This window comes from Manacus candei, unplaced genomic scaffold, assembly GCF_025592945.1.
Source record: "Manacus candei isolate 608988 ecotype Guabito, Panama unplaced genomic scaffold, ASM2559294v1 h1tg000073l, whole genome shotgun sequence".
Lineage (NCBI taxonomy): Eukaryota > Metazoa > Chordata > Aves > Passeriformes > Pipridae > Manacus > Manacus candei.
The window spans coordinates 3,246,337-3,263,011 of record NW_026138121.1 but is presented as its reverse complement, the minus strand read 5'-3'; the positions used below and the strand labels follow the sequence as shown (position 1 = coordinate 3,263,011).

Here is a 16,675-nt window from a genome sequence, read left to right as displayed (position 1 = left end):
TTTCATATTTCCTGTCCTACGTTAAAATGCAGAATTTTGCACAACACCCTGGAAGAGGTGTGTCTTTGCTGAGCAGCATCAAGTTTCACTTGGAGAACATCAGAGGGAGCCCAGTGCAGGTGGTTAAACATCCTCCTTTATTCCTGCAGGCACTGTGCATGGATGTGACCCGGGTCTGGCCCTGGGAGAGCGACTGGGGGGCTGCTGTGCCATGGGGGGACACCCAGAGAATGTCCCTGTGCTCCCCAGGGTGCCACTGCTCTGTGCCCAAAGCTGGGCAGCAGGGGCCCAGCAGCACGTCACGCTCCAAAACAGCTCCAGAAGTGCTTTGCTGGGGCAGGGTTTAGATTTCCATCTCGTTTTTTGTTCCCTCTGGGAGCAGATGAGGGATCAGGGGCTGAGCAGAACCCATCACCAGGGTGCAGCCAGCCTGGCTCCAAGGGGTTCTGTGAGCACAGAGAGGTTTGCAGTGAAACACTGTGTGTGTTTTCTGCACAGAAATAAGGGGCCTCTCTGCTGTGGTTCCTGCTTTGAGTTTTGTACAAGCTCTGCTCTGACTTTAGATGAATATAACCTCGAGAAAAACCCACTAAGCACCCTCTTAACTCCCTGAGCCTCAGTAGCAGCAAATTCAACGCCATGGATCTTGTGCAATAGGGATAAACCATGTTCCAGCTTTGGTCTTCTGCTGGGATCTTCACTGCAGAGTCCCAGCACCTGCTGTGGGATGAGGACATGATGTGGGAGCTCCCTGTGCTCCTGGAATTGCCTCGCTGGAGCCTCAGCCTTCTCTGCCAGGGGAAGGATGTGTTTGCTGGGGCAAGAGCCTCACCTGATTTCTTGGTGGAAATCACTTAAAGGTTGGACTTGATGGTAGAGGTCTCTCCCAACCTAAATAATTCTGTGATATCTGTGATCTACAGGACAAGGGCTGCTCCATGGGCTGATTTCCTGGGAACAAGTCCGTGGTTTTCCCTTTCAGACCAATCTAATGTAACCAGCCAGAAGGAACTATTAAATGAAATTTTACCCCTCAATTGCATCTTCAAATAAAGATGCTTTAATTCAGTGGTGTACCTGGTAGGTCAGTGGAGCTCTCTGGCCTTACTACTGCTTTACAGATTACTTTTTTTTCTTTTCTACCTTTCTACTTCTGTCTCAACTTTCCCTGTGATAAGAAGCACTCAGCCCACGCTTGGTCAGATAACACCAGTGAACTCACTGCCTCTTCCTGTCTCCCTTTGCTTTGAACTTGAGTCACAATTATGGGGCAGCCATTTCATGCCTTGGCTTGGGGGAAAAAAAACCCCCAACACTGAAGTAATTAACCATATCTCAGCTGATCTTGTCTGTGCTGCTGGCAGGGAGAGGGGCTCTTTTTAGATAGTTCAGTTTATTACCAGCACTAGGATACTGCAGTAAAGCAATAACCAGCAACCTTTGTGCACCATGTGCAAGCGTGACAGGAAGGTATCGTGCTCTTTGCTCTGCAGCAGCACGAGGAGATGTGGGGATGGAGGCAGGGGGGGATTCTGGAGCCGACACTGCGCTCGCCTCGCTGGTGGTAACGAGAATTCGTGGGGTCAGGTTGGGTTTTTACCAAGTAACCGATAATAAAGGCTTGAAATACTGAATATTTCGGCCAAAACTTATGCAAATTTTCTTTTATAAGCAGTTCACATGCAGCTCAGTGTGTGGAAATGAAGCTGGGGTGGTCCCCAGGAGGGTCGGGGGCTGTGGCAGGAGCTGCCGGATCCGGCCGCGCTTCGCTGCCCACGTGGGTTTGCTCTTGGCCACCCGTCCCTTCCAGGGTGCTGCTGCTGCTCCTCACTCCCACTCGCAGCTTTTTCTGGCCTTGTTTTCCCGTGTGCAACTTAAGAACTTGTTTTTGCCTTTTTCCTGGGGGCGGGGAGTGAGGGAAGGCAGAGGAGGGCAGGGAAAGGCGAGGATGGACAAGGGTTTTCTCGTCTCAGCTGGTCCAGACCCCGGAGAGGGGAGCCCAGGGCTGTGCCTGGCCCTGACCCGGTGAGAGGGAGCTCTGTGGTTTCTGAAACAGCTTCTCCCGGATTATCCTGGATGTATTTCCCCTGCTGCAAGTCCCTTCTGTGTCCCTGTCTGTTGGGAGCTGTGTTTTCCAAGGGGTGATGCTCAGCACGGTGCTGCCCTCTCTGCACGGGGGAGGTTCTTCCTTTAGTGGTGCCGGGAGCTCCTCGGAGGAAACGAAATCTGTGAAAGGAAAACTTGTTCTGACAACAGACTGGGAGAGGGGAGCTTGGGGAGTCCCTGGAGGGAGCACGTTCCAGAGCAAGGCTGAGGCTCAGGCGGGTTTGTGCAGGCAGCTCAAAGACTCAAACACACTCGGCAGGAATTTGGATACTGTTTCTTTTTTTTCCCCTCTTTTGAGTGATATTTGGCTTTTTTCAACCGATGGTCAAGTCTTGATTAAATGCAGAAGGTTTTCCTTTTTATTTTTTTTTTTCTTTCTCCTCTTGCTTTCCTTTATCTCATGGATATTTAGACTTTACTTTTCATACCCAGCTCTCCCAGCATCCTTTACCATGAACACAGCTCTAAATATGTTCTTTCCAGACAGGGCTATCATGTTATAAAATTATTCTTGCACTAGACTGCATGTCAGCATGATGGTGCTGGGCCATGACAGATTCCTGTGGGTTTTGGCACAGCTTCATGTCACATTATTGTGGCTCCTGGGCACATCCTGCAAACCCCATCACTGTCACAGCTGCATCACTCCAGAAAAATGCACTCTCAGATCCCAGGGGAGACTGGAGTTGATTGTAGGATGGGTTTGGTTTGGTTTGACATCATATTTCTACACACTGCTGGTTTAGAGAAAATACTGTGATGTTTAAGTCATTTATAAGTGCTAAATTAATGTTTTTTCCCTGTGTGACCAAATCAGGCATTGCTGCCTTGCTCTTTGATTGTTGGAGCTGTGGCTGCCTTAAATGTTGGCCGCTGTCCATGTTCCCAGTGCCCTTGGTGCTGGGTGCCTGAGGTTGATATGCTTATCTGCACCCCTAAATTTAGCCTGGCAGCTCCTGAAATATCCAGCATCCCAACTACAAATAGGGAATGAGGACTCTCTGAAGACATTCAGCTCATGCCTTTGAAGTGGTTGATGTGTGAGTGAGGGCTGCTGGGCCTGGGTGGCCTTCAGCTCCATGTGATGAAGGTCTGGGCAACAGCTCCAAGCTGAAACAGGATCTTTGAAGAGATGCTGCAGGATGGGTACAGGCAGACACTCCCCAGCTCTCGTGCCAGCTGCAATTTTCCTTTGAACTTCACGTACCAGGAAAATGTCACGTTCACAGGTTATTATGGATTAGATACAAACAAGTCTGGAAGAGAACAACAGAAATCGGCCTCGTGCAAACTCAGCAATGCAACTCAGCCCTTGGGCAATGTGTGGCTGTCCTCAGGAGTTTATCCCTCAGGACCTGAGTTTAGCTTAGCCTTAGATGCTCTGTCTGCTGCTACCCAGTAGCTTGCCTGAGGTGTCCTCACAAGTACTGTCTGTGTGTCTTATTCCATCTGGTTGCTGTCTGGTATATCCCAGGATTTATAATTAAAATTTGTCTTTGCAATTTATGGTAGTGGTTGTTTGCTCCATGGCAGGAGTGTGTGGATGCTGTTTGCTGTATCTGTGGTACTTGTGTTGGCCAGGCTTTGCTGCAGTTTACCTGGAATGGGAATACAGGCTTGGTGGGGCTGGGAAAATAGGCTGGGTTGGAGGGTTGTGCCGTGGTTTAAGGGTGGGGAAGTTGGCTGAAGCCTTTTAATCTGCTGCATCTGGCAAGTCATCCTTAAAGTGATGTTAAAGGGGTTACAAAGCTTCTGTGCACACAGAAATTTATTGTGTGGTTTAAATAACCCTTTTTATGGCCATTGTGGTAAAGTCAGCTATTAATGATTGTCTAATTCAGCGCTCTGCAGAGAGCCAGCCCTGTCCACTGTCAGTGCATTCCCCTGGGGAAGTGGTAACACGCAGGGCTGACCTCCCAGGCTGGCCTTTCAGGGTGATGTGTGTCCAGGAAGGACCTCTGAGCTTGCAGGACGTCAGGAGGCAGGAGGTTGTGGTGGCAGGCCACGATGTTCCCGAGGTGGGGCCCGAGCTGCCGGCGGTGCTTTATCTGTCTAATCCCATTAACTGCCTTAGGAGGAGCTATTTTGACTGGTTCACAAATCTCTTTGCTTTAAGCCCCTGAACCCCGTGACTGGATCACTGTGGACAGGAGGTGTGGGCAGCAGGGCATGGCACTATGTGACAAGGTGTGAAGACAAACCCAGGTCCAAACCCAGCTCACCTGGAGCTCCCCCCCATCACCTCTGGGCTCACAGGCTGGGCTGCTTGAGATCAGCTCCATCCCCTCATTTCTAAAACTCCCCTTCCCCACAGGGCAGGATGAGACACCTGTGACTTGTAGAGTAGCACTAATCCTGGGAAGTGATGTGGGATTAACAGTTTCCTTGGACAGAGATGTGATTGTCATCTTGGTTTAATCCGTTTAAGTGTTCAGCTCTGGCTGATCAGAGCTGGGAACACTTTCATGCCTGATACAGCCACAGACATCCAGGTCCCTGCTCTGTCCATGCATCAAATGTGCCACAGGGAATTCCAGGACAGCCTTCCCTATCCCTGAGGCTGGGTTGCAAATATAAAGCTGGAATTGGCAGGTAGGGGAGGACGATGGACCCTCCTCAGCTGGTGGCTCTCTTCAGGCCTCAATTCTCACATTTTCCCATGAAACTTCCACTGCTGTCAATGAGAGGTTGGATTGTTTGACCTTGCCAGAATCCAAAGGCTTGGCTATGAACTAAATAAAGCACTTCTCAAAGGCCATTTTACTCCAAACTTTAATTTTAACTGAGGAAAAGGTACTTTAAACTTGACTGAAAGCTTGTGCAGAGTTTTTGTGCAGAGACCGGGTAGGACTCCTCGTCTGCAACGTGCTGCTGTTTTATTGTTTGGGTTGTTTTTTTTTAAACACAAATAGTGGTCAGCAAAACGAACTATGTGCTGTGAAGTTGTGCTTCAGCTGTGCTCTGGAATTTTCAGATGCTGATCTTAACTGGTGCAGCTCTGGGAGGAGCCGCGCGTTGGGCACCGGAGTCGGGCAGCAGTTTTTAACTCTTCTGGGATCTGCTGCTTGGATTTCTGCCAGAGAATGGCATATTCCTGACACATTTCCCAGTTCCTGTGCAAGGTGTGTAGCCTTGCTCCTTCCTCTGCCCTGCTGGTGTGTCTTTGAGCAGACAAAGAGGGATTTTCTGCCCCAGCCGTGACTGTTTCCCTGCCTTCCCCTCCCAAGTGTGGTCGGGATCATTCAGCTGTGCCTGGCTGGGGGCTTTATTTGACTAACATGACATAGTTCTGAGTGCAACAGATTCTGGCTGAGCCCAGAACGATTTTTAACTAGGTGAAAGTCCTCTAATGATTCTGGCAGTGCCCTGGGTACAGCCTGAAGGTTGGAACTCTATTTCCACACCCTCCAGACTGGCTGTGCCACCTCCATGCTTCAATTTTTCCACCTCTGACACCCCTGCAATACTGGAATCCGATATTACTCTGCACGATTAGGTGTCTGTGGTGGGTTTGTGAAGGTGCCCAGCAAGGGTAGAAGATATTTTTAAAGTTTTTTTTGCTGTGCAGCAGCTGTAGCCAGCTGGAGGATTGCCAAGGCAAGGACAGGGGTTTTATTGATTGATTTTTAAACAGTTCTGTAAACCCATGGCCATGACAGAGACGTGAATCCGTGCCACTGAACCCAAATAACCCCCTGAAATACAACCCCACCTCCAGCTTAGGGCATGTTTGTCACCCATGTGACACAAATGCCACCTCCTCCCCAGCTGGCTCGTTTTGGAAGGGAGCAGCTGCCAGGAGTACAGACACACTGACCCCCTTGGCCCCAGAGCAGCCTCACTGGGGGGACTTTACTGAGAGGGTGCAGCCCCTTCATTACTCTCTGGATTCCCCCAGCTGCCACCTGAAAGGAGCCAGAAGTGAGTAAAACCACTAAAAGATAAAATAAACGCAGCAAGAGAGCACTGGGTACCATATAAAATATTTATTGATCTTGCAAAAGGGTGTAAAATGCATCTGTAATAAAAATAAGAAACCATGCTGTGCATCTTGGCACAGGTTTATACCAACAAAAGGTATTTTTTCCCCCACTGCTGCACAGCAGCAAATAAAACCCTTCTCTCCTCTCAAGTCTCCTTCAGCCAAGCCTTCTCTCTCTCTCTCTTCGTGCTGGAACCACCACCAGGGAGGCCGGGGCAGCAGAGTCTCCGTGCTCGGTTGCTCAGCAGGCAGCTCGGCGGGTCCCTACGAGGCGTGCAGCCTGGTCACCAGGGCTCTCTGCACCGCCCCCGGCGTCTTGCCCTTGTCCAGGAGCAAATCCTCCCGTTTCTGGGGGAGCCTTTGCCCTCGCGTCGCGGCAGGTTTCTTCTTCTTCTTCTCTTCCTCCTCCTCTTCCTCTAGCCTGCCCTCGGAGCTGAAGGGGCTGCACACGGTCTCCACCAGCCCGATGACCACCCCGAAGAAGGCCAGCACGCTGCCCAGCATGTACAGCTTGACCATCTTCCTGTTGGGCTTCTGGCTCAGCATTTCCTTGGCGAAGGGGATCAGCTCGTGCATGGTTTCCATTTCTGCGGGTGTTTTTTTTTTTTTGTTTTTTTTTTTTTTTTTGCAGCGGGTTTAGATGTCGGTTCTGCAAGAGAAGAGAGAAGGACATGAGTTAAATCCAGCTGCTGCGGTGCCAGAGCCCGAGCTCCCCGCAGACCCCCCAGCGCTGCTTTCAGCGGGGAATTTGGGATTTTTGCTGAGGGTTCGCTGCAGGAAAACGCATCCCCGGCGTGCCCGCGGTGCTGGTGGCACTGCCCGGCAGGGCAGCCCCTGAGATGGGAGATCCAGGTGGATCACGGCAACCCCGCATCCCACTCCCGGTGGCATCCCATTCCCCCCGGCATCCCATTCCCCGCGGCATCCCATTCCCCGCGGCATCCCACTCCCCCTGGCATCCCACTCCCGGTGGCATCCCATTCCCCCTGGCATCCCACTGCTCCCCCTTACCCAGAGGCGGCGGTGCTGCTGTGCGGGGCCAGGATGAGGGTGGGGAGCGCTGCGCTGGTTTTTGGCTGCGGGGCCGGGCTGTTCTGGGTTGTTCCGAGCTGCGGGGGCCGCTCCGCTCAGCAGCTGCTGCCCTGCCCGCACCCGCCGCCGCCGCCTTATATGGCCCGTGGGGCGGGCGGGGCCGGGCGGGGCGGGCACCGTGCCCCGAGTGCGGGCCAACCCCCCCCTGCCGCTTGGCAGCTCCTGCCCTTAATCCGGCCAGACGGGGGAAAAATAGTCTTCTTCTGGTTTTTTTGGGGTTTTTTTTTTGGTTTTTTTTTTCCCCCTAGTTCTTATTTTGCCTCATTTATTTGTTTTTATTTGTTTATTTTTTCCTCCTTTTTCTTTTTTTTCTTAAAAATTTCTTCTATTTTTTCTTTTACCATCTCCTATTTTTTTACCTTCTGTAATTTCTTCTTTTTAATTTCTCCTTCAGTTTTTCTTTTTACCTTCTCCTTTTATTTTTTCTTTTTACCTTCTATTTTTCCTTCTTTTTACCTGCTCTTTCTATTTCTTCTTTCTACCTTTTTCTATTTTTCTTCTTTTTATCTTCTCCTTCTATTTTTTCTTCTTCTTACCTTCTCTTTCTACTTTTTCTTTTTTACTTTCTCCTGTTTTTTCTTTGTACCTTCTCCTTATATTTTTTCTTTTTACCTTCTCCTTTTTTTCTTTTTACCTTCTTCTATTTTTCTTCTTTTTACCTTCTCCTTCTATTTTTTCTCTCTACCTTCTTCTATTTTACTTCTTTTACTTCTCCTTCTATTTTTCCTTCTTCTTACCTTCTCCTTCTATTTTTTTCTTTTTATCTTCTTCTATTTTTTCTTCTTTTTACCTTGTCCTTCTATTTTTCCTTCTTCTTACCTTCTCCCTCTCTATCTCCCTCTCTCCCTCTATTTCTCCCTCTATTCCTCCTTCTGTTCCTCCTTTTTTTCTTTCACAAAACTCGTTGATGTTCCTCCTCCCTCCCCTCAAAAAATAATTATCCCAAAGTCCAATTCCAACATGAGGTATCTGTTTCTGTTGTCTCACTTGCTGTGCTGCTCCATAGCTGCTTCTGCAAGAAATATTTAATATGATAATAGAAACTTTATTGAGCTGGTACTTGGAGTGAGTGAGAGAGGATCTGTGTCCTGAGCTCCTAAAATATGGCAGGGTTTGGATCTGGGGCTTGGGTCTGTGCACAGTCAATTCAGCACAGTGGATATCTCTGCCTTGCTCTTTTTTCTTGGGGTGAAATGGGTTAAAAAATGCCATAGTGAAGGAGAGCAAAGGTGTTACCCAGGCCAAGGTGTGAAGGTGTTTCTTAAAGGTTTCTAGAGGTGGTTCCTGGCAGAGACAGCCATCAGCAGGTGATGGCTGCAGTGTGTGGCAGCACCTTATTTCTTAGAAATAGCAACAATTGGAATTTTCTGAGTTAGTAAAAGTTACATCAGCCTGTTAAACCCCTGTTTTTCACTTTTCTTACACTTGCTGCTGGAGCTCTGTGGCACTCTGTTGTGTCACTCCTTGTGATTTAGCTGGAGGCCGGGGCTGTTTCCATTCTGGGGAGAAGCAGGAGGCCGTGCTGTCACACTGCTTCCCTGGACTGCTGCCAGGAGTGTTGCATCAATCCCTCCCAGCACGTTGCATCACCACCATCATCATCTGCTCCCTCTGCAGGCTCCATCCGTGCTCAGGTGCTGCTCTGCCTGGAGGAATCATATCTATTCCATACACATCTCAGCAGCTGCTGCCCTTAGGGAGTTGCTAAAGCCACAAGAATTTGTTGGGATTTACAGCTTCTGATTTCACAGAGCAGATGGTGGACACTGGACAGATTTCTGGCTGAGATGATGAGAATTGCTCTGCCAGGACAGGACATAGAAATTAAAATATGAGCTGATGTGATAGCAGGAATTTTAGGGAGGAGTTGGTGTACGTGGAAAGAGGGAAAGCTCAGAGGGAGCCTTCAAAGGATGCTCTAAAGGAGGCTGCACCTCCTGGGGGGTGTTTGTAAACCCTCAAAGGGTGGCAGACAGCCCCCAAAGCAAGCTGGAGCCAAAGGGGGGCTTGTCCTCCAACCAGGGAGTGGAAAAGAGGGCCTGTGGCACAGGGAACGTGGGTTTGATAACTCTGAGCTGGGTTTTATCTCAGCCCACGCCGAGGAAACCTCTCTGTGACGGGAATAACTCGTGACGTGAGTGGCTGGTGCCGTGTTTCCCCTTCCTGCCCCTGCAGCATCACTGGTGCCATGGCTGAGGCTGAGCACTGGTTTGTCTCTTGAGCTTGAGAAAGGGGCAGAATAGAGCTCTGAGGAAGATGGGAATTGCTGGAAGGTGTGTTATTTAGTCAGATGCCTTTTGCTGGAGGATTTGAACACTTTCCTTACAGGGTGATATCGCCCCAATTCTGCCCTAAAGCAACCAAAGTGGCTCCTAAGGGTTGGACTAGGTGATCTTTAGGGTTCCTTCCAGCCTAAACTGTTCTCTGATTCTACAATGAAAACCAGCCTGAAGTCTGGCCTGTGTTGGGGTCACAATTCCAAACTGGGTGAGGGTCAAGCTGCCTTCCTCCCCACTTCCCCAGGCTTTGGTGCTCCACACAGCCCTCGGTCCCCTGCCCGGGGGGGTGTGGGCAGTGCTGACCCGCCTCGAAAAGGGACGTGGTCCTTCAATTTGGTGGTTTTCCCCTTTCCTTTCCCTCTTTGCTGAGCTGTGCCGTGGGTATGTGTGGAGCAGTGAGTCAGCCCTGGCTCCTCACATCCCGCACGTCCGAGGGAGGCTGGAGGCTTCCCCCGCCCCCACGGCGAGCAGAGAGCTCTGAGGAAACACTGCCGGTGAAAACTTGGGGTTTTTTTACAAGTTTTGAATGTGCTTAGGAAATTGCATTGCAAGACTGGCTGTAAAAGTTGCTAAAGACTCGTCTTTCCCTCCTCAGCGTCTGGGTTTTTTTTTTTTCTTTAAATAAAAGGTCCTTATCTCCCCTGCCAACTTGGCAGCCAAGGTTGCAGCTGATTCCTGCATTCGGGCTGTGGGTTTTTTTCTCTTCTGCAAAGCTTAGAAAAATGGCCATTGCAGAGAAGATAGCTGGAGGGCACAGCAATTAGACAGGGAAAGTTCAAGGTTACTGTTCTCCCCACTGGCTTTTTGGGGGGTAAGATGTGCTGTCTCCTCCCAGCTCCAAGAGATGAGAGGTGAGAGCTGCCCTGGCCCTGCTCAACTCCAGTGTCTGGGCTGTCCCAGTCCCAGAAACAAAGGTCAGTGGGAAGTGTTGGAATCGTGACATTTCACCTAAAAAAGGTTTTTTGTTTGCTTTTTTCCCTTTTTTTTCCAGGCAGGGTTTTATTTGCCTCCCGAACCTTGTGTTTGAAAGCCGCTTTTCCAACCTGAGGGCTGGGAAGGGTATTTTTATTCATTAAATACCAATGGAGATGTCCATGCAATCCTGAAGTACTGAGAGCTTGAGCTGTCAGGAGAGCACAGAGCTCAGGATAACTTGGAGCATTAACCAAGTAGCTGATAATCATCTGTGGCAAACACCTCTTAGAGCAGCACTCAGATTGTGCTGATCTAATTAAACAATATTTAATTCAATTTCGTTTTAAATTTCGGCAACTGAACTCTGTGCAAGCTCGTGGTGTGGACATTTAAATTGGATCAAGTGTGGATAAAAGGATTAATGACTAAACTAAATTAGACTAATTTTAGCTGTTCCCAATCTTATTTAGGAGAGTCTGCACAGGGAGGTTGTCGGGTTTAATCGCAACTTAAACCAGGCTTTGTGGCCCGGAGAACTGCATGAGTATAACGTCATCTGGAGGAAGGGCTCTGCCTGAATTTCCAAAGCAGGGTAAGCACTTGAGGCTTGACCCAAATGTTGCTGGACAGGGGAGGCTGAGATGTGTGAGGGCTCGGGGAGATGATGCTCCACAGCCCAGCTCCGCTCGCCGGCTTTGCACCTCCGAGCTCATCCGGAGCCACCAGCCCGGGAAAAGCTGCTTTGGAATTGCTCTGGAGGGTGCAGGTGATGCTGTGCTGTGTCATCTGGGTGTCTCTGCCTGCAGCAGCCCAAATTTAAGTCCCCTCCTGGCATGGCTCGTTTCTCACTGGGATAATCTCGGTGATGCTCCTGGGGAACGGGAGCACCGGCAGCTCTGCCCTGGCTGGGGGTGGACGTGCAGGAGGAGAGGAGCAGGGAGCATTCCCAGCTCTGGAGAGGTTTCAGGTGGCTCAGCTCCTGTTTCAGGGACACAGGACAGTGTCCCTTGGCTGTCACAGAGCTCTGTGCTGGCGCTGTGGCCACGAGCAGCTGCCAGTGCAGGGCAGGGGCACGGCAGGCGCCGGGCACGCCGCGGGTGCGTGTTGGGGGCTCAGAGGGCAGGAGATCTGCCAGGAGAGGGGCTGGGAGGTGCTGGAAGGGAAAGGGGCCAGCCCCTGCTGCCAGAACATCCCCATATGAAGCTCCAAGGGATCTGCAGGGTGGTTGACACCCCCAGGCACAAATGTGCTGTAGGCGTTGCCGCCCTGAAACACTCGAGAGAGAAAGAGGGATGTAAAAAGAAAAAGGAAACCCCAAAGCCCAGCAAGCCCGATTAAGGATCTGTCCCTATTAAAAATGAATAAAATGACAAAATTTTGGTTTCCTTGCCCTGGCAGTTCCCACTGTACTGAAGCACTGTGTGCCTGCTTGGTGTGTGGGCAGAGAGGAGCCTCCCCACGGGCTGTGACGGGCAGAGGGCAGGCAGGTCGGTGTGGGGTGTGGGGTGTGGGGTGGGACATGGCCCCGTGACTCAGCCCTGGTGACCTGGGCACCGTGGGGGCCTGCTCTGCTGGGCTGTCTGCAGGACTGAGCTGCCCTGGAGATGTCACAGAGGAACAGCCACAGGGATTCTGGTGCTTGGTGCCCGATGCTGCCACGTGGTTTTGCACCCAGGTGCTCTTCCAGCCAGCCTGGTCTCTTGTCTCAACCCGAATTGTGAATCCAAATTTTATTTTTCTTCACCTAATATTGTTTACCTGGGGGGAAGACATTCAAGCATCGTTAGCAGAGTGCTTTTGTGCAAGACTTCTGAACCAGGGGCCCACCCTGACCTAGTCCACCCCAAGGGACACCCTGGTCTCAATGGCCATGGGAGGTCCCTTCTCACCAGCCCGGGGTGACTCTGGGGTTTTGCAGAGTCATGGAGGGGAACTTAAAATGCTGAGCTGACCTTTGCCTCCTGGTGTCATCTCCCAAAACGACAGTGGCATCTCAGTGGTCTTGGTGGGAACACAGCTGAGGTGGAAAGGTGTGTTGCTTCATCTTCCACATGTCTGCGTGTGGGCAAGGGTCAGGCACTGCTGGACCTTGGCTGTGACGAGCCCGAGCTCCACAGGGTGGTCTGGGACGAGGGGCTGATGCACCAACCAGGGAGGGGAGCAAAGGTGGGACAAAACACCGTGTTTTACCTGAGCAGGTCAAACCCTGTGCACAGCGAGGCCCTTGTTTGAATTCCAGCGAGTCGAACCCCGTGCACAGCGAGTGCCTTGTTTTAATTCCAGCAGCTGGGGGGGAGCAACAAGTGGCAACCAGGAGCAGAAAACAGCGTGTCCTTCACTTCTGTCACACTTGCGGTGTTAAGGAGGATCCACGGCTTAACAGAGGCTCCTAAATGACCCATTAGTTTAAATTTCCCGAGGCTGATGTCGCAGGGGGGGGGCAGGGTTGCTGTGCTGAGGGCTGGCAGCAGGGATACAGAGCCCCCTTCTTTCCACTGTTTACTCCAAAATCCCCCAGAGGGGAGCTGCATGCTTTCCTAGTGGAATATTTTCCCGTTTAGAAAACGGGGACATGACAAAAATAACGATGTCCTCCCCCTGCAAGGATAGTTTTATCAAGCTCCTGGTGGAAAGTGGGCAGGCAGCCCAGCCCCTGGCCCTGCCAGCTCTGCACCGTGTCACTGTGTGCCCGGGGAGGGCTGTGCCAGGGGGTGGGGGCCACAGACCCTCCAGCTCCATGAGGCATCTTGTGCTGACCCAGCACGAGTCAGGGCACGTGGAACTCCACCGGCTATGGAAATGAGCTGGTGGGGAGAAAAGGAAAATCCAATTTAGGGGCAAATCCTGAGCGTTGTGTGAGCTCCTTCAGGAGAGCTGGTCCTGCCTTTCCTGGGGTTTGGGGTGACTGCCTTGCCCAGATCAGCTGCCCTGCAGCATCTGGCTGGCTGCAGGCAGCATCTAGCAGGTCCTGTGCTGCTGTGCCAGGAAGAGCTGACCCCTTCTGTGAGCCCAAGTCAGGGTCTTCCTTAGTTTTCACACTTGTATGCTTACACTTGATTTGCTCCTACATTTGCACAGTGAAAAATATTAATTGTAATAGAATGTTGAAGAGTTCGTGATGTAGTTGGTGTGAGGATCTTCATGGGGTGGTAATGACTTTCTCTGGGTTCATCCTGGAGAGGAGATGGAGGTCAGACCTCACTGGGGGCTGCAGCTTCCTCAGAGGGGCAGCTCCAATCTCTGCTCTCTGTGACCAGGGACAGAACCCCAGGGAGGGGCTGGAGCTGTGTCAGGAGGGGTTTAGGTTGGATATTGGGAAAAGATTCTTCCCCCAGAGTGTGTTTGGGCACTGAACAGGCTCCCCAGGGCAGTGGGCACAGCCCCAAGGCTGCCAGAGCTCAAGGGGTGTTTAGACAATGCTCCCAGTGACAGGGTGGGATTTTGGGGTGTCTGTGCAGGACCAGGAGTTGGACTGGCTCCCTTGTGGGTTCCTTCCAGCTGAGGACATTCTGATTCCATGGCAGGGCTGCCCCCAGGGCTGCAAAGAGAGGCAGCAGCAGGACGGGTCAAAGGGCCTCTGCCCTTTGGAACCAGCTCCCAGGGTTATTTGAATTTAAACCTAAAGTAGGTCAGTTGGGTTTGGGTTCAAAGTTTTATTTGCTTTCAGAGCAGGTGTAGGGTTGAATTGGAATTTCATTAGAAATTCCTGAGACGCTTTTAAAAGAAATCATGGTAATTATTAAAGTTGGTGTTTTAAATCATCTGTGCTGGAATGAGGAGGTTGTTTCCTGGTCAGGTTTTAATTAAGGTGGGAAATAAAAAAATCTAGGTAAAGAAAAACCTGTTTTATTGCTGATATCAGTAGTCTTGCAATTGAGAGAGTTGCCAAAAAGTTACAACACGGAAGAGCATTTCTTACCCCTGGAAAAAGCTTCCCAGGTTTCCCTCTTCCCGTGCAGCTTCAGTGCTTCTGGCTCCAGGTCCTGTACCCCATTCCAGGTTTTTCCCACGAAGGTTTGCAGGCACCTGACAGGACACAGACAGGTTGTACCTGCTCTAATGATGTGAGGTTTCATCCCAGCTCTGGGAAGTCAGAGCCTGGAGGGGACTGGGACTTTGGAGTCTGCCCTGCCCTGTGCCAAGATTCTGCTCAGCATCACCAAGCAAATCATCTTTCTCCCTGATTTTTTCCATTTGAATGTGCTGTCAGGACTTGTGTTTCAGGCATTTGTTAATCCTTTAATGAAAAATGTACCAGCAGCATTAAGTGCTGTTCAATTTTTTTATGCTTGAACTATAAATTCATCCTCAATCCATCTTTTTTCCTTAATGGAGGTTTTGCATTTCAAGGGATTAAGTGTTCTTTATGCAGTGCTCTGCCTCTGATTTTCAGCTTCTTTTGTGTTCCTCTGAACTCCAGAGAGAGAGAGAAGTTAAAAACTAATCAAATATGATGATTCCAGACCGGTCAGTGCTGACTAACTGGTATCACACCTCAGCAGCTGAATCAAAGCTGCTGATCTGGGATGGTATCCTTGGAAAAGCTCCCAAGGGAGTAGTCACGTGCCTTTAATCTGGATGTCAGATGGCAGGAAGGAAAACAAAGCTACTCATGCAGGAGTCACATCCTTTTGCACCTTGGCTGCCACCACCTGGGTGTCTGGTCCTGAGGTCACCCTGGGTGCAGCACCCGGGGAGCTGCAGGGGATGGTGAGCCCACAGTTCCTTCCTCCCCCACAGCTCCCCCTGCTCCATCCCTGAGGCCTGGAAAGTGTTGGGAATGTGCCTGCTCAGGCAGCAGGGCTCGGGCTGCCTGGCCAGCTGAGGACCCTAATCCTAAGAGCAGAGGCTGGGCAGGTGTTAGCCTGGTGTTACTGCAGGGTGTGACTTTGTGACACCGGCTGACACTCGTGTCCCCAGCTGGCAGGGCTGTTCTGCACCCCCACAGGTTTTTAGAGGGAGATTAGCTTTCAAACAGCTGGCTGTGATGCATTTCTGTACCTGATGCTGGGACTTTTTTCCACTTGAAACTTAAAACCTTGATTGGTGCCAGTGTGGCACGGGCTGTGTCCTGTAAAGCGTGTCCCTGCCAGCCCACTGCATGGGCACAGGATGACCTGAGGTGGAGCTTTTCTGCCTCTGATGAGCTGGGAAGGGATAGAGAACCTGCTTGGCAGGTCACACACGTGCCCCACAGAGCAGGAGCTCAGATTATCCCTCTCACATGAACACTGCAGGGCACGAGGAGGCAGCAGCTCCAGGACTGAGGTGGGGAGCAGGAGCTCCTCAGGAGCTGGTGGTGATCTTGTCCTGGAGAAGGTGCTTCCTGCAGAGCAGTGACCCCTAACACCACGTCTGGGCAGGGTATGTCCCATGACTCAGAGCATGATTTCCTGCAGGAGATGATATTATTTGTTTTCCAGGGAATGTCTGGCCCAGCCCTCGGAGGTCTGTGGGCTCTGACACAGCTCATCACAGGTTAGCACAGGCTGAACTGAGGAAGCACTGGGAGTCCTGTGAGCATCTCTCTTGTTCCTCCCACTGATCCCAGACTGTTCCAATCCTTTCATTTTTTGTGGTGCAGTTTTACCCTTCTCTCCTCTGTATCCAGCCAGCTCCACTGCCTTGATGTGCATTCACTCCCTGGTACTCAGGACAACACTGTCCATGGTAACATAGACAGAGAACAGCCTGGAGCAGCATTCCAGCCTCATCCTGTCCCATCAGGGACACAGGGCTGGCAGGGACCCCCTGCCCAAGCCATGCTATCCCTGAGCACCAACCTGTTCACAGCTGATTTTTTCCTTTCCTGCTTTTATTGATCTGCACTACTCAACCCATAATTGCTTTTTGTTCTTGTTTGAACTTGTAGGGCCTGAAATTCCAGGTTTAACCTTGCTTTGGCAAGTCTAGGGGAAGGAGGAAAGGACACATCAAGGTATTTTGGGTAGTTTAGTCAAACAGCTTGTGGCCTGGGTAGTGTTTTCCAGTCCTACCCTTCTTGATGTGACAGAATTGCAACGTCCTGAGCTTTTCATTAATATGGGGTGGAGCATCACATTTTCAGAACATATTAATGCTGAGCTTTGCTGGCTCTGGAGGGATCAATAGGTGGCATTTACAGTCTTTCCAAGACTTCAGCCTCCTGGTTGACTGCCAGTGCTTTAGGGCACGGCTTTAAACCAGGCAGAATGGGCAACCTGCAGAGGGTGTTTGGCCACATCCAGCATCACCAGCAGCCTTGCAGAAACCCAGACTGGTCAGACCTTCCTCTCCTTTGCCTTCCCTGACAGTCACTCCA

At 50.8% G+C, this 16,675-nt stretch overlaps 1 protein-coding gene across 1 annotated transcript; it reads right to left on the bottom strand.

Moving 5' to 3' along the window:
• Positions 1-6,077: 6,077 nt before the first annotated feature.
• Positions 6,078-7,223, bottom strand: G0S2 (G0/G1 switch 2). Its single transcript, XM_051808693.1, has 2 exons — positions 7,100-7,223; positions 6,078-6,737 (listed from the first exon to the last, which is right to left on the bottom strand). The coding sequence occupies exon 2, from the start codon at positions 6,671-6,673 to the stop codon at positions 6,353-6,355; it is 321 nt and encodes a 106-aa protein (XP_051664653.1). The 5' UTR covers positions 6,674-6,737; positions 7,100-7,223; the 3' UTR covers positions 6,078-6,352.
• Positions 7,224-16,675: the final 9,452 nt, after the last annotated feature.